At 40.9% G+C, this 22,772-nt stretch overlaps 1 protein-coding gene across 1 annotated transcript in view; it reads left to right on the top strand.

The window, feature by feature from the left end:
• The window catches only part of Itga9 (integrin subunit alpha 9), a 410,762-nt gene that overhangs the window by 89,098 nt on the left and 298,892 nt on the right, over positions 1-22,772 (top strand). The window contains exons 12-14 of the mRNA XM_063260331.1: positions 947-1,037; positions 3,624-3,669; positions 15,703-15,857. Coding sequence (XP_063116401.1) covers positions 947-1,037; positions 3,624-3,669; positions 15,703-15,857 — 292 coding nt within the window. The remainder of the gene's footprint in view (positions 1-946; positions 1,038-3,623; positions 3,670-15,702; positions 15,858-22,772) is intronic.

The raw sequence follows: 22,772 nt of genomic DNA, 5'->3' as shown, positions 1-22,772 counted from the left end.
TGTTGTGGGTTTTGCTTTAAGACATGAAAACAAAGCATGTCTCCTGCTATTCACAATGAGAGCACTGAGAGGTGAGCCTTCCCGGGGAAACTGGGATAGAGACAGGGAGAAGCCAGTCAGATGGCAGAAGCTAACACTTTCCTGATTCAGGAAGTCTGGTGTCTTTGTGAGTATCTGAGGCACACAAATGTTGATACATGTAGCTCTGCATGATGAGTGCTGACTGTGCAAGTACTGTCGAACCAATGCTGCCTGTGTTGATACGTGATGGGCTTTGTGATGCCATGGCAGTGGAGTTGTGAACTTTGAACTTTGGTAGAGGGCAGCTTCAGCTGAGTCTTAAGAATTTCCTATAGCTTATGGAAGGTTAGGACTACAGAGTTCTGAGTTTATTAGATAAAATTGTTTAATCCTGGTTGGGGAGTTTGGGAGTCTGTAGATTTCCTGGTTGGTTGACTAAGGGGCATTTTCTGCATGGTCATAATTCTAGTTGGACCTGTCCGTGTAGAGCAAAACTGTTGTGTATCTTGGGACAGGAGTATGTGTTTGGTACCTGTTTGGATACAGAGATATGAAGTAACTATGCTCCTATAATTTTAGCTAGCTATAGTTGCTTCAAAACAAAACAAAATCTATTAGAAATGAAAGTTAAACTTTATCCATGTTAAAGTTCAGCATGTTTAAAAAAAAGTCACACTAATCTGGGAAGATTTATTTGTTAGCAGTGAACTTAGCAAAATTTTAAAATGATGAAGTTTTGCTAAAGCAAATAATAAAGGAGTGTGTGGTCTTCAACTGCCTACTAAAGGCCTCTTGATCAAATTAGAGTTGCTTTTTTTTTTTCAATGACTTAAGACCAGGTACCCTGGGAAAAACCAGTTATCAGTATCAAGTTCTTATTGGTGATTTTTTTCTGGTGATTCCATGTCCCTATTCTCTGTTTCAGAAATTGTCTGCACAGAAGATAAACCCAGTCCTGCGAATGTTTGGGCAGTCCATATCAGGAGGCATTGATATGGATGGAAATGGGTATCCGGGTAAGCTATTTTTCTTTAAAGGCGCATGAGATAAAAATAGTTACATGAGGGAGACTAATTTCTGGTGTAGTTAACACTTATTTTCTCTATTAAAGATTAGGAAAAAATCACACTATTGGATGGGGTGTTTTGTCTGGTGTTTGATTTTAAGGAATGAATAATGTTGAAGTTCATTTCTGAGTTTTAAAGTGATCTACTTCGATGTGTTTAAGTACCGTGAGATTGAAATTTAACTAATTTTTGTGGCAGCATTTCTCATGAAGAAAATAAAATCATTGTCCATTTAATGTGATATATATTTGACACTTGATGCTGGAAAAATAAAAGGGAGTGGAGGCAGTGAGGAAAAGAAGGGAACTGAACTGTTATATAAATGTACCAGTTTCCAGCAGTGACTGTAATCATTATATACTGCAAATATGTACTACTAAAAGAGTAAAAGAGTATGTATTTTGTTTTATATTTAATCACATTCATATTTAGAGACTTGTTCCTCTTGAGAGGGAAAAGCAGCCACCCCGTTCCTCTTAAAAGTAAATTACAGAGCGATCTGGTTAAGAAGAAAGCCAGATCCTCTTGCTGATAGACAAGCAGGCTGTCTGTGTTTGAATTGGTCTTCATGGTGAATGAATGCACTGTAGAGGTTGAGGCTAATTAAATGAAAATGTGAAATTCCAACCAAGACCCCAGGTGATACCCAGTTTATGACAAGTTGACTAGTTAGTGAAATAGTGGTTCTTTGGATGTTTAAAGATGAGTGAAGTGAGGTGAAGAAGCAAGGGTAAAAATTTGAAAAAACCTAAAACCATCATGAAGTTCGAAAACATTTCCAGGCATATATAGTCGTTTTACTTTTGAAGAAATACTTCTTTCTACCTAAAATCTGTGAAAACTAGTACACCACATTTTGTATTTTCTTAAGAACAGAAGTTTTGCACACCTTTCAGACTTTATAAGTCAGGGAGAATAGAAAAGAAAAGGGTCAGTGCTGAAGCTTTTAGAAGTTTGGGAGTGAAATTCTCCTTGTGTTAGACAGTCTGAGGGTTGAGCATGTTACGTTATATAAAATTCTGCCATGTGCAGTGTCCAACTCACAGTGTTGCTAGTAGGCGGAGAGGCAGGGGATGTTCCCCTGCTTTATGGATGAGAGTGCTGCACATCAGAGCAGGTTAGGGATGATCAGAGCTTGCAGCCATAGGCAGGGACTCACATCTCCTGGTGGCTCAGCTGCTGTTGTATGAATGCATGTGAAGCAGATTTGTTCACATCTCACAGTGCATCTGAGCTTCATTTTTTGTGTTTTTCATAAAAAAATAAGTGACAGATTTGTCGGGTTGATTTAGATTCAAACATGTAATCAGTTAAAAAAGAACAATAAAATTAATAAATACACCTAAGTGCAGAAATGTTAGGAGTACTATAACTCATGGACTTACTGTTGTTTTCCCTTAATGAGGACATGGCGTAAATCTTTTCATTTAGTGACAGATGGATTTAGACTCTGTTGGGCCCCCATGTTTGGTTCTGCCAACTGTTAATAATAAAGTCCCAGGGTTAAGGCGTTTGTGTTGAGGGGAAAGCAAGGCAGGGAGCAGCTATTGGATGAGTGAGTACTTTATTTAGAAATAAACATTATTAAGGAGTGAGGGTGTACTTCAATGGTAGGACACTTGTCTTAGCATGTAAGAGGCCCTGAGTTTGATTTAGCACACCATAAAAACAAAACAAAAACCTAACAGCAAACATTATTAACTCAACCTGTGTCTTAGTTTACCAAGTATTGCTTAGATTATCAAGTATTTTTGTATATTTTATTGTTTAAATTTCTGATTTGATATATTTAATGAATGTTTAAATATTTCATGTTTAATGATTAGTAAATGTTACACTTAATGAATATTTTCTGATTTAAAATAATATTGGTATCTTTGGACGATCTTGGGGATTATGATCCCTACATTACAGGCAAAGGTGTAGAAAAAACCTGGTGTTTCATAGAGCAAGGTTAGGAGGTGAGGATTCCCATGCTTGACAGACCCTAGCTTAGTGATGGTGAAACTTTTAGGGCTTTCAGTAACACAAACTGCCCTAGACCATTTTCCAAGAGTTATTTAATTCTGGATCTATTTATTGCACAGATGTCAAAGAAAGGAAAAATAGAAATGAAGAAAGCAAGCTATATGTGCAAATTGAGATATGCTAATAACCAAATACAGGTAAAATACCTGAATTTGATTTCAATAATATTTAACCCAATATAGCTAACATTATCATTTTAATATATAATCAAGATAAAAGTTATTAATTAGTTATTGGTTTTTAAAAGTTAGTTCTTTGAAATATAGTATATTTCTGCAATCTACCTCAATTCAGACTAGCCTTACTCCAAGGCTTGAATAGCCACATGTTTTAGGCTACCATATGGAACAACGTGGTTTTAATTCTTACAAAATCATGGCGCTGTCCAAACTCTGGCAGTTCCCTGTCCTCAGGTTGGGCCTCAGCTGCTGCAGAGCACCATGCTGGGGATAACTGTTGTTGGTGGGCTTCAGTAAGTATCTAAATGCTGTGACTTATTTTTTTCAGATGTTACCATTGGTGCTTTCATGTCTGACAGCGTGGTTCTTCTGAGGTGAGATGCCTTACTCTTCCTCTTCATGGGTGATAGATGGAAGTCAGCAGGGGAGACCTGGAACAATAACTTAGCACCGCTTGTCTCTTCCCTCTGTCTTGCTCCTTGCAGGCTGGAGGTGCTTTCCAAATGGAAATGCTGCCTTTATTTTTCTCATATTATCCTTTATCCCAGACTTTCCACCTGGGGAAGCCTTGAACAGCTTACTGGTGGAAGCTGATAACTTCCGTGTTGCATAAAGTGCAGTAGAAATACTGTTGTTTCTTTGGGGACTTTGACACTCAAAGGAGTGGGAAGCTTTGCATATCTTCACTTTTGGTTTCTACCCCTGTACCCTTTCTCACCCAGTCCTCAACCCCCAGGAACTGGGAGCCCCCTGCCCATCACATGCTCTTCATTGCCTGGTAAGCAGAGAGGAGGGGTGTGAACTCCATGCAGTGCTCCTGGGAGCCATGCAATCTAGATTTGTCCATTAGAGGCCAGTGGGCTGCCATCACCACCCACGATTCTTCTCCAAGTGTTTCTGTCTGTGTGAGTCAGAGGAAGCAAAATTACACTTTGGAGCGGGAGCCAAGTCTTGGGTTTTGTTAATAACCTCGTGGCAGAATGTTCTAAAATAGACTAGTAGGATCTTAGAGCTGGAAGAGATCCCAGAGGCCATGTGGTTTCCCCGCCCCAGATTCTTCTCAGATGGCCCTGCTGGCTGGAGTCTCCCGAAGAGGGATACATAGCCTCTTCTTAAATGAGGTACCTGGCAGTAGGGGCTTTCATTTTACGGAAACAGCGGACCCCCACGTGACTAATCATTGAATTTCTTTTTTAATTTTTACTTTTTATTAGTTCATGTTTGCAGCACGTATTGACTACATACATTACTTTTGGAGAGTTGGTACATGTACATAGCACATCTTAATTCCTTTTTCAGCCCCTCTCTCCTACCATCTCTTGGTCACCCTCCCATTTACAAAAGATCTATCTCCCTATTTCCTATTTTATACCTTTTGTTTTGCTCTTTATTTATATTTTGGAGTTTTCATGTAAGATAAATAATATGATATTTAAATTTGTATGTCTGATTTATTTCACTTAACTTATGGTCTCAAGGTACATCCGTTTTCCACAGATGATCTAGTTTATCTTCTTTATGGCAGAGTGGTACTCCATTGTACATAAATACTGTTTTCTTTATCCATTCACCTACTGATGGACACATGTACTATTTCCAAGATTTAGCTATTGTGAATTGTGCTGCTGTAAACTTGGGAATGCATATCACTGTTATATGAAGCCTTTCATTATTTTGAGATGATACCTAAAAGGAAATAAATGAATCAAATAGAACTTTTAGACTTTAGTTTTTTAAACAATATTTGTACTGGTTTCCATAGTGGTTGTACTAATTTACATTACCACCAACAATATAGAAGGGTTCCTTTTTAGGCACAGCTCCAGCAGGATTTTTTTGTACAATTTTATTTCTTGTCAACAGCCATTCCTTCTGGAGTAAGGTTGAATTTCAATGTTGTCTTAATTTGCATTTCTCTAGTGACCAGAGATGTTGAACATTTCTTCAGGTATTTATTGGCCATTTGTGCTACTCCTTGATTCATTTCAGTAGCCTGTTTTTTGATGAGGTCTTTTATTTTGGGAAGTCTAATTTTTTCCAGTTCTTTGCGTATTCTAAATCTTAGTCCTATGTCTGAGATATAGGTGGCAAGTTTTTTTTTCCCATTTTATACTTTGACTCTTCATTCTGTTACAGGTTACTTCCTTCACTGTGTAGTAGCTTGTTAATTTGCTGTGATCCCATTTGATGATTCTTTTTTTTTTTTTTTGAGACGAGGTCTCGCTATGCAGTTCAGGTTGGCCTTGAGCTCACTTTGTAGCCCAGGCTGGTCTTGAACTCGCAACAATCCTCCCACCTCAGCCTCCCGAGTGCTGTATTACAGGCATGAGCCACCACACCTGCCTCCATTTGATGATTCTTGATGTTATTTCTTATGCATTTGAGGTTCTGTTTAGGAAACCATCCCTAAGCCTGTGTTTCCAACTTTTACCTATTTTATTTTCCAGCAGATTAAATGTTTTTGTTTTAACATTGAGATCTTCATTGCATGTTGATTTTAGTTTAGTCTATGGTGAGACATATGCGTGGATAGTGAGTTTTCCTAGCGCCATTTATTAAAGAGGTTATCTGTCCTCTAGTGTATGTTTTTGGCCTGCTTGTCAGACAGCTAAATGTGCCTGGGGTTGTTTCTGCATATTCTGTTCTGTTCCGCTGATCTGCATGTCTGTTTCTGTGCCAGTATCATGTTATCTTTGTCACTGTGACTTTGTAATATAACTTGAAATCCATGATTATGATGCCTTCTGCTTTGCTTTTGTTACCCAGGATTGCTTTTGCTATTCTGGTTCTCTTCTGGTTCCACAGGAATTTTGGGATTTTCACTCTAGTTCTGTGAGTTATTCTGATTGCAAGTGCATTAAATCTGTGTGTCAGTCTTGTATCACCATTTTTACTATGCTGGTTCTGCCTCTCCATGAACAGAGAATATCTTTCTATTTGCTGGTATCTTCTTTGATCTCCTTTTTTAGAGCACTGTAGAGGTTGTTCAGTTGGACTCTTAACTATTGAATTGGACTCAGGCTATTGAATTATTAAAGAAGCAGGATATCTCTGTGGTTGAGCTTGGCTTGGACTCACACTTTGCCTCTGTCTTTACAAAGTGAACTTCCCAGGGAAAGTTCCTGACTTCTCTGTTCCAGGGTACTCCCTGGTGAAACAGGATAACAATAGTACTTACCAGAACTGATTATTTAGTGCATGTTAAATGCTTGGCTGATTTAGTACATGTTATGTTTAGTACATGTTAGCTGCATGTTAAATGCTGGTATAATAAGTGCTTAGTAAGCACTTGCAAATCTTAGGTAAATTGGGTTATTTACTTTGCTAAAATTCAGCTTTCATGTCTTGTATCTTCTGCACAGATGCCCTTCTGTATCTGAAGTTGACAGTTGTGTCCCCTGACAATAATAACTTGACTAGGATTTAACTTCCCTGCTTCACTTAAGTATACCCCCATGATGACTAGATTTTCACTTTCTTTAGCACTGTTTTTTCTTCAGTAGGTAACTTTCATGGCTCAAAATGATGGAGGTTCGACTTCTGACGTGGGTCACTCTAAGTGATGCTTTTGTATGTTTGCACTTTCTTTATATCCTGAGCAGGGCATGTGGGTTTGTAAGGACTGTGCTCAAATAAAACACATCCTTGTCTTTCCAAGTTGAATACAGGCCCTCTTTTCAACACTAAGACATCTGGTTTAAGATCTTTCATGTAGATTCTGCCTTGTCACCATTGTATTTCATCATCTTTCACCTGTGCATGCCACCTCAAAGTGCTTTTTCTTTTTCTCACTTTCATGGGTAATCTCTCCTGCATGGAGACGGTAAAGTGAGACAGTTGTGCAGTGGACTGGAGACTGTGGTCTCCAGCCTTGTGTGAAGGGTTGAATCTGGTAAGGTGGAATTTAGCAGGGACAAGTGTAAAGTTCTTTGAGGAGAAAGCCAGGGAAAACATTAATGGAGAGAAGAGGTCTAGGACAGGAGCTGAGGAGTCTTACCTGGACAACAAGGCCAAGAGAAGCCCCAGGAAAAACCTGAAGCCATGCCACTTGGAGGAATGTGTGGGGATGGTGTGATCACGGAAGTCCATTCTCTCATTTACTCAGCTAACGTATCCTGACCTGTCAAAATGCAACTTATGTACATGTTAGGTCATGGGGATTTGCAAGAGAACCTGGGGGACCTAGAGCTTGACCTAATATTCTAACCAAGGAGCCATACACAAGTAGCCAATTATGCAACTGGTGTTTGGTGAACACTTACTGTATGCCAGGCACTGTTAAAGTGTTTTACATACAGTCATGGTCTGTTCCAGGAGGGCAAGAGACCAGGGAGAGCAGAGGAGGTTTCAGAGTATCACTTAACCACAGAGAAATGCTTCATTGATTTTGTCATTATATGAACATTATAGTAGTGTATACCTAAACTAAGACAGCTGCATTGTCATTAGGTGATACCATTATAGGAGACCACAATGGTACAAGTGCTCTACCTTTGATGGAAATGTCATAGGCAGTTCACGATATTCTTTCTTGTTATTTTTCTGTATGGAGGCATAATTTGCATAATATCAAATGTACCAGTTTTAGTGTATGACTCAATGAATTTTGTTCAGTGTAGCCTCTTGTGTGACTAATACTTCATTAAGATAAAGAACACTTTTATTACCTCTGAAAGTTTCCTCATGCTCTTTCTGGTCACCCCCACCCTGCACACACAGATAGGCGTTGTTGTGATTTCTGTGAACGTAGTTCACTAGGACGTCACAGAAATGGAATTATATTGTAAACAATGTTTCTGGCTTCTTTCAAAATCACGCCTTTGAGATTCATCCATGTTTTTGTTTTATTCTGAATATGTTATGATTTGTTCATCCTTTCTGTTGCTCACAGAATGTGTATTAACCCTTAGTCTCCATAATGACTCTGTGACTTAGATATTATTAGCCCTATATTATGGATGAGGAGACCACAGATATGCAGTTTTTATTAACTTAGGAATAAGAGATAATTCCGGGTGATGCTGTGAGAGCAAACAAAACAGGGTCACATGGTCAGGACACGGGTGTCCAGTTCAGCAGGAAGGGCTCAGTGAACCCGAGTCCTGTCAGAGGTGGCAGTAAGAGATCAATTGTGCCTTTGATTCTAGAGAAATGACTGAGCAGAAGCCAGATGACTTCCCTCACCAGGTGGGTGAGGGAAGAAGCAGACAAACAGTGAATCTTTACTGTTATTCCAGAAGCTAGTCTCCTAGGTAGCATTTACAATTGGCAGGTGTTTCAAGGCTAGGAGGCTCTGCACCAGGGATTAGGCCAAGAATGTCTTTGAGACTTCCTGTTGTCACCCGAGTCTCTGACCCTCTTGGAAAGGATCAGAGGTGGTCACTCTCCACATGAACCTTAATGCTTTGACCCTGTTCTTCCCTTGGGTCCTGGAGAGGTTAGGAGACAAGAGGAAATAGAGGAAGGCTACTGCTGTTGGAGGATGGAATCTAACACATAGGCTAGGCAGGGAGGGGTCTCAATGTTGGAAGAGTAAGATGAGTTTCAGTATGGGATATAGTGGATGGTCAAGCTGAGGATGACTACTTCTAGTCTATACCAGGGAGGCAGGAACCAGGGAGAGCAGAGGAGGTTTCAGTGCTCAGCAGTGGACTTCAGGAAACAAGAAGGGACAGGCAGAGAAGTCAGCCAGCATGTTTGAGGACCAGGCAGGTGGGCCATCTATAGCTGCATTGGTTGATGAGCTGCTGGGATGTGGCTGGATGATAGGAAACAAGGAGGCCTGGAAACTTCAGCTGACTAAGTTTAGTAGGGGGCTAAGGCAAGGCCTGGCTGACGGGTAAGTTAGTCACATTTTTGAATTGCCTGATTTTGGGGAAGACCAGGAAAGGGGAAGTCTACCCCGCCCCCCTCCCCCCGCCGTGTGTGTGTGTGTGTGTGTGTGTGTGTGTGTGTGTGTGTGTGTCTGTGTATGTACATGTAGATATGTCCTGCGCTCATTGTGTTTTACTATCTCAGAGGTATGTTTATGTGAGTGCTTTGGGCTGTAGCCATGGTAAAACCCGAACAAAAGAGCGGCTTATATTGTGTAACATAAACAAGTTTCCTGGAGACAGGCATATCAGGGCTGGTTTAGTAGTGAACAGTATCACCCAGAATGTAGACTCTGTGTCTGTCCACCTATTTGTGTCCTACAAAGGGCCAGAGACATTTGAGTAACATGTCACAGGATACTCTGACAGCTGTCATTGCTTACCTGGAAGAGGAATGTACAGGTCTGAGCTGTCAACTGTTAGAAAAAGCAATCCAGCTGCCTGCTTCCTTTAATCCTCGAAAGTGCTTCTGCTGCTGTCCTGAGGGCTCCTTTGCTTTCATCTTAGAGGTTGGCACACTGGTCAGTAGTACTGTGAGAGGTCAGATGTTGCCTCAGGCATGTGGGCTGTCCCCATTGTGTCCTCAGCAAGTTTTCTCAGGAGGTCAGGTACTGCATTAGGGCGATAGGCACCTGGTGCCATGACATTGTAGGCCAAAGGAAGTGATTAGTGAAGTTTATGAAACATTTCTAGGCTTTTCCTCCTCCAACAATAATACTTGGAGTGGAAAGAAAAAGTTTAGAGGGCTGGGGATTTAGCTCAGCAGCATAAGCAGCTGCCTGGCAAGTGCGAGGTGTGGTGAATTCAATTAAAAAAAAAATTTGAGAAAACTGACCTGACAGATGTTGAAAGGAGATGTACCCGTGAGGGCTCCCACTGGACATTTCAAAGGATTCTATTTTGACAAACTTTGTCGAGGTCATTGTATGTGGACTGCTTACTTGTGCCTCTTGTTTACTTGGCTCACTGGAGCTCTCTGAGCAGGCCCTGGCACTGAGGAGGGTCTTGGACTTTTTGTCTGTTCTTGGACCAGGCAGGTCAGACGCTGCAGGGTTAGGCACTCTTGTGGTTTAATCTCCTGGCTACGTGATGTTTACACCTACTTAACAACTGCCATGCACATCTACTGTGCTGGGTGGGATTCCAGATCCTGGATGTGGGGTGCAAGAGCTGGGGGTGATAATCAGGAGGAAGTTGTAGGCAGGTTTGAAAATATGACTGTTCTCCTTTAGAAGGGAGGGAGGCAGAGGTACAGCTATAGAGCTGGAGTCAGAGAGAGGGGCCAGGGGTCCTCAGGAAGGTTCCTGGTGGATAGGACACTCGAGCTGGCTGTTGAAGTCCGTGGGACTTTATACAGTGTCCACTGGGATCTGTCCAGTCCTATCCACCAAGAGTAAACTATCTTATTTCTAGGATCTTCTAAGGGTAAATCCAGTCCAAAACTGAAGGCCAGGATATTGCTTTCTTTCAGGCACTATTGTTTGACTTCCTTTTTCTCCACAGTCAAGTCGCACAGCTGCCCCTTTGTTGACCCTCATGTCCCAGAAGTGGTGGCAATGGGTGGATTTCCCCTCATCCATTCTGATTGTCTCTTCATTTCCTTTTCACACCAGCTTTTCCTTAATGCCTTTTTCTTTTGGGGTTGTTAGTCACTTCTCATCTGTCCTGTCACCCTCTGCACTTCTGAGAGAGTATTTTACACAAGCGAGATAATTGTTCTCAAGCCACTAATGCTCTTTAATCTTGTTATGCCACCTCTAGCAATGGCACCATGAAGGCTGGGGCTCCTTGAAGGTCAAAGGGTCTCTTTGTGAGGCCAAGAGGAGGAAGGTTAAGCTACAGCTTAGGTGAAATCTTCCTAAATAGACATTTGCAATGAGCACAGAATGGGGTGATTCAGTTTCAGCATTTTTTTCTGGCTGCCCCAGGGGGCATCTCTGGATGCTGTCCATCCATCAGGAAGTGGGGGATGGTCCATGTCAGCAAAAGGAGTGTGAATGCTTGTTAGGTTTCAACCTGATCCTGAGGCCAGGTAGCTTGATCTCTTTTGCTTTTTAAGTTCTTTGTTGTTAGCAGCTGTTAATTGATAGAGGTACATGAGGTGGATATTTGCTAACTTGATGAGAACTTTGCAATTGACGGTTACAATGGCTGTGAGTGCTTTGAGGAATATGAGTGTGATGTAGCTCTTGAGTCATGGCTTCTGTTGTATTAAATCTTCCTAAATGCATTCATATTGCCCCTTAAATTTGAAATCACAACTTACTTGATGAAATTTTAAGTAATTGCCCAGCACCTGATAATCTTATTTGGCTTCAACTAGATATGTTTTCTTAACAGCTAACTTGCCTTTATCATTAGGAAGTTAACCATTCATTTATTGGGAAATCTACTACTTTTATTTATTTACCTTAAAGAAAATAAAACCTAACAAAGCAAAACAGAGTAAAGCCAATCAAAACAAAGCAGTGAAAGTGGTATAGAACTTTGAAGCAGGATAGTAGGAAATCAACAATGGCTACCATAGTATATCTTGTTTTCTTCACAATAGCTGTCCATTCCATCAGACATAGTAAAATAAAACAAAACAGAATAAAACCAATCAAAACAGAACATTGAATAAAACAAAAAAATAAATTTGAACAAAAATAAAACCCAGTGCAAACACTATTGGATTTCAAAACTAAGAAAGAAAGAAATCCCCCATATTTGCTATATTGCATACTGATATCCTCTTTTTTTTAAAATTTTATTTAAGAGGAAAAAGAGAAAAACACAAAACAAAACAGAGCGGTGTAAGGGTACACGTAATACAGAACTACAAAAAAAAATAACAGTAAGAAATCACCTATTAATAGATTACATATTATCATCTTGAAAATAGTTGCTCAAATCACAGTATCAAAGAATACAAAGTGGACATTCAAACAGAGAGACTGCAAACAGCTGTGTTCAATGATCCAAAAACATTAATATAGTCAGCTATTTAACACCCCTAAACACACTTGCTGTTATATCCGTTAGAGCTCTTTTTCTTTTTTCTTTTTTTTCCCTCTCTTTTTTACAACAAAATTTACACATTTTGGATTTTATTACTCCTTAGTTCTTATTACTTTTTTTTTGGGGGGGGGGGAGAGAATACATTCAAATATGGCAAAACAAAGCTGTCAGTCAAAACCAAGGATAGACATAGCACATGATGTACAACAGAGTACAAGGTTATCAACAATGGTTATCAACGTTGTCTCTTGTTTCCTTAAAAAGAATTGTCTATCTCATTAGATATTATAAAGTTGGACAAAACAGTAGAGAACAAGACCAATAAAACTTAGGCATTGTAAACATTATAGGACTTCCAAAGGAGACAATAGTCAAACCAGAATGGGCATCTTAGTGAATCTTATTGCCTTCAAAGTAGTTGCCTATACCCTCAAACTTGATACTATCATACAGAATGGAACAGAGTCTAATCAGTCAAAAAAAGATCATGGGAGTATTACAGGACTTCAAAACAAGTTAATAGGAAATCAAAAAGAGTTACTATTATATATCCTAATTTTTAAAATTTTCCCCCTTAATTAAAACAAACATAAGAAATAACTAAATAATTTTTTTAAAGAATAAGGGAGAGATTGAGATAAAACAGGACATAACAATATAACATTAGAGGTCAAATCATGACTGTTTCAGCAACCTAGTACTTCACCACCAAATAACCCGACTTAATAGTAGTTACCATAGTGTCTGTCTTTTTCCTTGAAATATTTGGATAAAACTTCATATACTATAGCTTCAAATATTTCCATATCAAGAAGCCCAGAATAAAGCCTTTCTAATTAATGAGTGAAAACTTTATAAGGCTTCAAGGCCACATAATGGGGAATCATGATTACCACATATTTTTATATATTTGAATCATTACTTACATTAGGGAAACTATTCGGTATTCACACATGCGAGATTGATTTATTTCACTTATGAGTATGGTCTCAAGCTGCGCCCATTTATTGATAAATATCTCAATGTGATCCTTCTTTATAGCTGAATAATTCTCCATTGTATAGAAATACCACAACTTTTTTATCCATTCCTCAGTTGATGGACACTTGGGTTGTTTCCAAGATCTGGCGATTACAAATTGTGCTGCTATAAACATAGGTGCACATATATCACTGTGGTATGATGCTTTCAGTTCTTCTGGGAATATGCCTAGAAGTGGAATAGCTGGAATAAATGGGATTTCCAATCCCAAATTTTTGAGAAATCTCCAGACAGACCTCCACAAAGGCTGTACCAGTCTACATTCCCACCAACAGTGCAGGAGAGTTCCTTTTTCCCCACAGCCTCTCCAGCATTTGTTGTTGGTTTTCTTGATCCTGGCCATTCTTTCAGGAGTGAGATGGTTTGCTCTTTTTTTTTTTTTTAAACTTTTTATCGGTACTAGGGATCGAACTCACGACCGCCTGCTTGCAAGGCAGGTGCTTATGCCGCTGAGCTAAATCCCCAGCCCCTCAGGACTGAGATGGTATCTCAGTGTGGTTTTAATTTGCATTTCTCTAATGACCAATGAAGATGAACATTTTTTCCTGTATTTATTTGCCATTTTAATTTCTTCATCTGAGAAGTGCGTATTCATCTCAGATGCCCATTTTTGGATTGGATCTTTGAATTTTGGGGGTCTGAGTTTTTTTAATTCTTTATATGTTTTAGACAAGAGTCCCTTGTCTGTGAGAGAGTTCACTAAAATCTTTTCCCAGTTTTTGGGTTTTCTTTTCACTATGCTGGAGTTTCTTTTGACATGCAGAAACTTTTTAATAAGAAGTGGTCCCAGTTATTGATTCTGGGAAGTATGTCCTGTGCGGTTTGAGTCCTGTTCATGAATTCTTTACCTACTCCTATGTCTCCAAGGTTTCTACCCAATTTGTCTTCCAATAGATTTAGTGTTTCTGTTTTAATATTCAGATCTTTGACCCATTTAGATTTTAATTTAGTACATGGTGATAGACACGGGTCTAGCTTTAGTTTTCGGCAAATGGAGAACCAGTTTTTCCAGCACCATTTATTAAAGAGACTGTCGTTCTTCCAGTGAATCTGCTTGGCTCCTGTATCAAAGATAAGGTGGTTGAGTGTGTTTGTAGTTGTGGTTGTATCTTCTAATCTATTCCATTGATCTTCGGCTCTGTTTTGATTCCAATACCATGTTGATTTTACTACTGTTGCTTTGTAGTAGAACTTCAAGTCAGGGATTGTGATGCCTCCTGCTTTGTCTTTGCTGCTTAGAATTGCCTTTGCGATTCTAGGTCTCTTCTGGTTCCAGATGAAATTTAGGAGTGATTTCTCTAGATCTATAAGGTATGTTGATGGTATTTCTATTGGGATTGCATTGAATCTGTATAACAGTTTTGGGAGAATGGCCATCTTCACAATGTTTGTTCTTCCTATCCATGAGCAAGGGATGTCTTTCCATTTTCTGAGATCATCTTCAATTTCTTTTTTCAGTGTATTATAATTTTCACTGTATAAGTCTTTCACTTCTTTCATAAGAGTAATTCCTAAATATTTCATTTTTTTGCTTGCTAATGTGAATAGTCCAGTTTCTCTTATTTCCCTCTCTGTGATTTTGTTGTTAGTGTATAGGAATGCTATTGATTTCTGAGTATTGATTTTGTATCCAGCCACATTACTGAATTTATTTATTGTATCTAAGAGTCTTTCAATGGAGTTTAGGGGGTCTTCTATGTAGAGTATCATGTCATCTGCAAACAATGATAATTTAACTTCTTCTTTTCCTATCTTTACCCCTTTTATTTCTCTTTCTTGCCTAATTGCTCTGGCTAGTACTTCCAGTACTATATTAAATAGGAGTGGTGATAAAGGGCATCCTTGTCTTGTGCCCGATTTTAAAGTAAAGGCTTTCAATTTTTGGCCATTTAGTATGATGCTGGCTGTTGGTTTGTCATAAATGGCCTTTATTGTATTGAGGTAAAGACCATTTATTCCAATTTTCTGTAAAGTTCTTATCATGAATGAATGTTGGACCTTATCGAAGGCTTTTTCTGCATCTGTGGAAATGATCATGTGATTCTTATTTTTGGCTTTATTGATATGGTGGATTACATTTATTGATTTGCATATGTTGAACCATCCTTGCATTCCTGGGATGAATCCCACTTGGTCATGGTGTATAATCTTCTTGATGATTTGCTGGATCCTATTTGCCAATATTTTATTGAGGATTTTTACATCTGTGTTCATTAGGGAGATCAGTCTATAGTTCTCTTTTTTAGTTGGGTCTTTCTCAGGTTTTGGTACTAGAGTAATATTTGCTTCCAGGAATGACTTAGGAAGGATTGCTTCCCTTTCATTTTCATTGAATAGTTTGAGGAGTGTCGGCATTAGGTCTTCTTTGTATTTCTTGTAGAATTCTGCAGTGAATCCATCTGGGCCTAGGATTTAGCCTGTCTGTATAGTTCCTTTTGATTTTAAGAGCTGCTCCTTAATGTGACTAAGCTATCTTCTGCTTTTACCCTACAGGGCCAGACCTGTCATTACCGTGGATGTCTCTATCTTCCTCCCAAGCTCCATCAACATCACAGCACCTCAGTGTCATGATGGACAACAGCCTATAAATTGCCTGAATGTCACTGTCTGCTTTAGGTTCCATGGCAGACATGTTCCAGGAGAAATTGGTAATGAATCACTGAATCAGTGCTCCAGATACCCATCTTAGCTGGAGTAGGATGGCAGGATGGTGGAACCTGGGATGTATTGGGGTTTGCTTTCACTAAGCATCCTACCTGACTCTGTCCATGGCCTGGGAACGTTCCCTCTGAGTTTCCCCGCTTCTATTTCTTACCCATCTATGTGCCAAGTTTCTCATATCCTTGAGCTCTAGGACAGATAATGTTGGACCCCAAACACCCTTTCCCCAAATGTATGTATACAAACTGAAATTCCCTAGACCATGGGTAGGATGGGTTGTTGGACTGGTGGAAATGTCTTGCCTGGAACCCAGTCCTGACAGAATACTCCACGCAGTTAGAAAAACGAAGCAATGGGACTTTAAAGGCTCTCCCTTGAGCTTTACTGTGGGATCAGGATGTAGAGTTTTCATAGGCTTGGGTTTTCAAAAAGGAGGGCTTTGCTTTGAGAGCTCAGAGAATTAAAAACAGGCAGGTGGTAGCTTTCCAGGGACCATTTGTCTGGCAAAAGCCTACTTGCCATTTATCCCACCTTCAGAGACTGAATTAATCCCCACAACAAGACAGGGTCAGTGTTGATTAGAACTCATAGCATAAGAGCACTTGAAAGACATGAATCTGGAGCATTGTGCAGATTAATAGATGTTTTGTTTTTACTTGAAGGGCTGTATTTTCCAACAACTATTTCTCATCACTTCCCTCATGTAGGACATCACAGGTTTAAGGAAAAGTGGTTTCTGGTGGTCCTGGGGATCACATGTTTTTACCAAATACCAGTTCATGATGTTGGCAAACATTTTCAATGAATGATTAAATATTCTTTCTTTATGGTTTGAGGGATCAAACCCAGGGACTTTCCCATGCTAAATGTGTCTACCATTGTAATTCACCCTTGAGCTACACCTCTAGACTCTGGATATTAATTTTAGTCCATATAAGTTAATTTTGGTCCATATAAGTTATTCTAGAGCACTAAAAAGCAAATGGTTAATAGTTCATGTGTATTAATTTGAAAAATATTTATTGTGTGTCTTCATGTCTAGGTATTGGAAATGTCAGTCCTGCTCCCATGGAGCTTGTAAAGGGAGTTTTGAAGAATGTCTATTATTTTTATCTTTTTGGGGATTGAACCCAGTGCCATGACACTGAGCAACATTATTAACCCTTTTTAAATTTTGAGACAGGGTCTTGCTGAGTCACTAAGTTGACAAATGGTGTTTGAACTTGTGATTCTCCTGCATCAGCCTCCCAGGGTGCTGGAATTGCAGGCATTTACCACCATTGCCAGCTTACTGTTTTCATCTTAAATCAGTATGCACAGCCTTCAGTCTCTTGGTCACTATTGTAAAAATGAAGATAAATAAGGACAGAGAATAAACTGAGATGCAAGTGTGAGCAGGAGTGGTTTCAGAGCTTGAGATAAGTGGTAGAACTTGGAGATGTGAGAGTTCGTGAGCTGAGTGAAGAGATACAGTGGGCTCTTTTGATTCCCAGCCAGTGGCCTTTTCTGGGACCCTTTCAGGAATTGGCCTTTCACTGACCACTAGAAGGAATTAGGTTAAAGGCCTGACTTCAGCCACGGAGTTTGAAGTAATGGAAGAGAAGGGCTGTTGGATGTCATGTCCCTCTGGGCAACGTGAGCAAGTTACCTAATGTCCGAAGCTAGGTGGTGACTGTCTTGACTGAGTATGCACCTGCCATTTAGGTTACTTCCTTATCATTCACCTGCCACATGGGTTCATTGATGAGATCAAATGTTCCTTTATACTCAAAGGGAATCTTTCCCTACATTTAAGAATCAGGTTGGGGCTAGGGTACAGCTTGGTGGTAGCTGTGTGCTTAGCATGCATGAGGCATTGGGTTCAATCCTTGGTATCTCTTCCCAAAAATCAGATTTAGAAGGGATGATATCCAGAGAACCTGAGTGTCAACTGGGCTACTGCATCTCTGATGTTTTCCTGTCTATTTCTATGGCTTGTAGAAAAATGAACTATATTTCAGTCTTTGTGAAGAGGGAGAAGTGCAGAAAACCTGCCCAAAAGTGGACTAGTAGTATAATGGAGAGTATAGGAAGGAAAAAAATGGATGAAGATTAGGTAAATGAGATGAAAGGGAAAAGTGGCTTGTCAGGAACTGTGAAGTCTGACTGTGAGTGGGTGTCCGAGTGTTCAGCCTACAAGTAGCCTCGTGGTTGTGCAGGATTAGGATAATCAGGTCTCTGGGCTCCAGATGGTAGAAGGATCAGGGCACCAGCAACTACATTCTGATGAACCTCCAGTGGCCAAGGTTATACTCGGGATTAATCAATTCCTTAAGATTATTAGAACCTGTACATTTACAGAAAGGGTTCTGTGAAGCTAGACGTAAGCCTGTGTGGAGGGAGCACTTGCTGGGCCTCTGAAGGAGTGCGGTGAGGCTGATTTGAGGAGTAAGGAGGAAAATGAGAAATTGGAGTTAACTGTTGGTGGAACCAGCTGCTATGAAAACCTGCTGCGGGCTAAGTGCACAGGAACAGGAAGTTGCTGGGAAGGAGTGAAGCTCTTGTGCTTCAGCCTCAGTCTCTCCTGAGCTCTCTATTTGCAAAGGCTCATAGAGAGCCACTGGCAAAACAGAAAAGAGGTAGATCTGCAGGGTCTCAGCCTATATTGGCTTCTTGTTGCTGGAACAAAATACCCAACACCTACCCACTACCCAACAGATAGTTATGAAATCTTACTAAGTGCCAGTTTAAACCTACAGTTTAAAAGAGAGCAGTTTATTTTGACTCATAGTTTCACAAGTTTTAATCCATAGTTGACTGGCTCATGGAAGTGGCTCTTGGTAGAAGAAAATTGCTCAACTCATGACATTTGGGAAACAGAGAGTACAGGGAGAAGCCAGAGAGGCAGGAGTCAGGGCCAGAATATAGTTCTCAGATGGGCTACACAATTCACTTCCTTCACCTGGGCCCCACCTCTTCAGAGCCCATTCAGCTGTTAACTCATTAATGGGTTAAGCACAGATGAGATCAGTGCTCTTACAATCCAATCAACTTTTCAGGAATCTCTTAATAAAGTTAGTTGACAATCAAGACTGACTGGCACGTAGCCCCAGCATCACAGAACAGTAGAGAAAGGTGGGTTTGGAGCTGAGCAACAGCAACTTTTTAAATCAGCGCAAGTATCTAGTCACCTTGGGACACTGAAACATATAGGGTGCATTTTTCCTAGACTGTTTGCATGCAGAGAAAATTTTTTGAGCTGCTTTTGGTCTTTCGAGAAGTATGGAGATGGGATAATGAGGCAAATTCATGTTATTTTGGGTTGTTCAGTCAACAGATAGTTATGAAATCTTACTAAGTGCCAGACACTCCATGTACCCATAGGCACAGAGCTTGCATTCTAAAGGGAGGCAAGCTTGCTGGCTTGCTCTTGTAGACACGTGCTGAGACCCTTGGTGGTGCAGGCACTGTGTGCTGAGTGCTGGCATGCAGACAGATTTCTCATTCCAATGGTAGGCTCCCTAAAAGTGGGTTTATAATATATTTAAGCAGTTGAAATAGCATTCTACCTATCCCAAAGGGTATCATTAATCACTCCATCCTTGGCCTGGGTTGCTGCCTCTCAGGGCCTTCTCTGTCATGCAGAGGCTCTCCCCTTACTTATGGGCTGTGCTTATATCTGCTTACTGACCAGACTGAAACCTACAGTTGTATGCCCCTCTCTGGAAAGTAGGAATAAGATTGGCAACTCTGAACTCTCTTCAGAGTACTAAATGAAAACCAGGAAGGTCTGATTGAATGCCTTGTGTTTCCATGACTCTTGAAGTGCCAGACAAATCGGTGAGCAAGAAAAGGTGCCTACCCCACCTCTGCACTCTGGATCCTGAGAGCCAGCACTGAGGTCACCCACATCAATAACAGAAATAGGGCTGAAGCTAAGCAGCCTGTTCCCAGGCCCCTTTTCTGCTTTTAGAGGTATATTTCTGCTCAAGAGCATTTATTCGCTGAGCTCCTTTTGGTTGTTTAAGAAGCACAGAGGCAGAAAAGAATGAAGGGAATTCATGTTATGTGAGGAAAGGGGTAACCTAGTCTAGTAATTAATACCTCATTCCTCAGGGAGAATTTTAGGAAAGTTAGTAAAGTGGAAATATCCTTTTTCCTCTTCTACTGGGGAGCTCAGAGTAACTTTGGAAGGAGGATTTGCTAGTAGAATTTCACAGCTGAAATCTTGTTCTGATGGAGAATAGGAATGATTCAGAACTGACTGGGAGAGGCTAGAGCCAGAGGTGATGCAAGACACCTCTGGCCCAGGCTGGTGGCTGGGGGCGGGGAAGGAGGCGGCAGAAAGCATTACTTGGAGCTGATCAGCTTTTCCATCAATGTGACGTCATTTGACATGGCATGGACACAAGCTATGAGAAAGGAAAACCTGAAGATGTGAAATGTGCCATTGGAGCAGGCCCTAATCAGAACCAGCACCTTTGCCCAAACAGAGGATGGCTGGGCTGGCTTGTGTTAGGGGTGGCTGCAGTAACTGGGCAAGTCTGTGCAGGACGCCCTGCCCAAACCAAGCAAGCCAATTGGCTGCTTCACTGTGAAGTCCTCCACTTGGTAGAAGTTCCTTCCCAGCTTGCTTGGAGACATGGGTCGATGTTTTTTAAAACTCCTACTGGAGCTCAGGACTTCAGAATGATCTGTATTTCTTTGTACCTCTGGAAGCTATGAGATCCTTCTAACTCAGGCAGGGTCTTCTATCTTGCTTTCTTTTTGAAGAGACAGTTTGACACAGAACTGACTTCTTTTGGGGTAACTTAAAATGTCAAAACAAATTTTAGGTCAAGGAGGACCACTAAGTAGACAGTTCCAGAGAAGAATGCTTCCAGAATGATTGTCCTCAGTAAACAGGATAATTTTATCTGTCTGTGATTGTGTATTTCAGCACCTTAGAAAAATGTGATAGGTGAGTGTGCTGCCATACACAAACCCTGCCTGCGACAGACAGCAGCTGCTCGATCCTTGGCTCAACTTCTGTGAACCTTTTCTCCTCCTTTGAGTTTCAAGGGGGATGTATGTGTCAGTGGTTCTGCAGTCAATGGACTGTATCAAAGATGGTGCTTATGGTGTACACACACAGTGCTAGGCACACACTGAAGGCTGGATTCGTTCCCTTTTCCTGACTTACCCTGTTTTAATTTGAAGGCAGTGAGATAGCAAAGGTAGGCAGCTGTAATAGTCTCCAGAGAAACAGAACAGTTTGGAAGGAATATGAATGAATATGAATTGATTTTAGGAAATTGGATCATGAGATTATAGGACCTTTCAAAGCCCAGATTCTGCAGGTCATGCCAGTAGGCTGGAGACGCAAGGAAGAGTTGAAGTTGCAGCTCAAGCCTGAAGGCAGTCTAGAAGCAGATGTCTTGCTTTTTGGAAGGAATCTTAGGGTTTTTCCCCCTTAAGATTTTCAAATGATTGGATGAGGCCCATCACAGTATAGAAGCTAACCTGCTTTATTCAATCTACTAACTTAAATGTTGCTTTCATTTAAAAAATATCTTCCTAATCATGCCTGAGTTGGTGCTTGGGTACTGTGTGGCCCAGCCAAGTGGACACATAAAATTAGCCATCCTGGCAGCCTGATAGAGGATGTGTTACTGAGCAGTTACCACTTTGTGCAGCTGGAATTTAGACCTGCTAGGGAAACCTGGGAGTCTGCACAGAAGGTACCTCAGAGATGTGCCACCCCAAGGGGGAGGGAGCTGAGTTCCTCAGGAAATGGACTGCAGATGGTGGCAGTAGAGAAATGGTAAAGAGGATGTGAGTGGAGGACTGATATCTTTTGCCTAATTTTCCTGTGTTCCTATTTATTGAGATTTTCCCTAAGCTCAGTCAGCTCCTCTCTGGCAAGACAGCTTGGTTCTTCTGTCCCCTCCATTGTCATAATTCCTGAGGGACAGCAGCTATGTTATCTCGCCTAGGAGGAGAGCTAGACAGGAGCCTCTAAAGAGAGGCTGCCCAGGAGCTGCCACTCCAGCATCAGTTTACCCAGCTAGCACCTCTAGCTTGTCTCCTAGTAAGGCTCATCCGCAGAGTCTTGCTTGCCACAACTCTGGTAATTCACTTCATATAAATGTAACCTTTGTTAGTCCTGGCTGGTGCTCAAGGAAGTTGTGATCAGTAGAAGGTACACTGGCTAGAACTCCATTGTGGATCTCTACATGTGTTTGGTTCTGCTATTTTTGCACACAAAAAAATAGGAGTGTTGGGTCAGCTAATGTAAAAACAACAACAACAACAACAACAACAAAACCCAAGGCCAACACCTACTGTGCTAGGTGTAGCCCTGTAAGAGAGAGTGGTAGAGTTCTTCCCCCTGCTCTGTAGTAGGTGGCTTTCTGGCCCGGGCAAGTTTTTTCCCTTTTGGAACTCCAGTCTGCTCATCTTAAAAATGAAAATTTTGAGTTAGATGGCCTCTACTATTTCCTTAAAGCTTTGTCAGCTGCAAGCCCACTCTACTTCTGCCTGACTGGGTTGATGTGTAACACTTCTGTGGAAATGTGTGTTTCTCTGTTGAAGCACTTTCCCATATGCTTTCCTGTAGTCTTTTCTTCAGAGTAATGCTATCTCCTGTGATTATCCATGGTCCTTGTCCTTTCTGGTAAACCAGCCTTGCCTTGGAAATCAGCTGTTACTGGAATAAATAAGCTAGGGCAGATTTGCCGTCCCTATTTAGGAATCCACCAGCTCAGTTTGGCAAGATCTTTGGTATGGCAGCAACTCAGGGAAGCATCAGAAAGATGTCCAGGCACAATCACAGGAAGGCTGTTCATTCCATGTCACCTTCCTCTCTCCCTGTCCAGACCACCCCCAGGGTTTGGCCCCTTTGATGCTGTTGAAAGCCAGAGCCATCCCTGCTGCCTGACTTC

The sequence above is a fragment of the Cavia porcellus genome, unplaced genomic scaffold (genome assembly GCF_034190915.1).
Source record: "Cavia porcellus strain 051 isolate PalLab524CR breed Dunkin Hartley unplaced genomic scaffold, mCavPor4.1 scaffold_13, whole genome shotgun sequence".
Taxonomy (NCBI): Eukaryota; Metazoa; Chordata; class Mammalia; order Rodentia; family Caviidae; genus Cavia; species Cavia porcellus.
The sequence above is the reverse complement of the archived record's forward strand: the minus strand, read 5'-3'. Positions and strand labels throughout refer to the sequence as shown.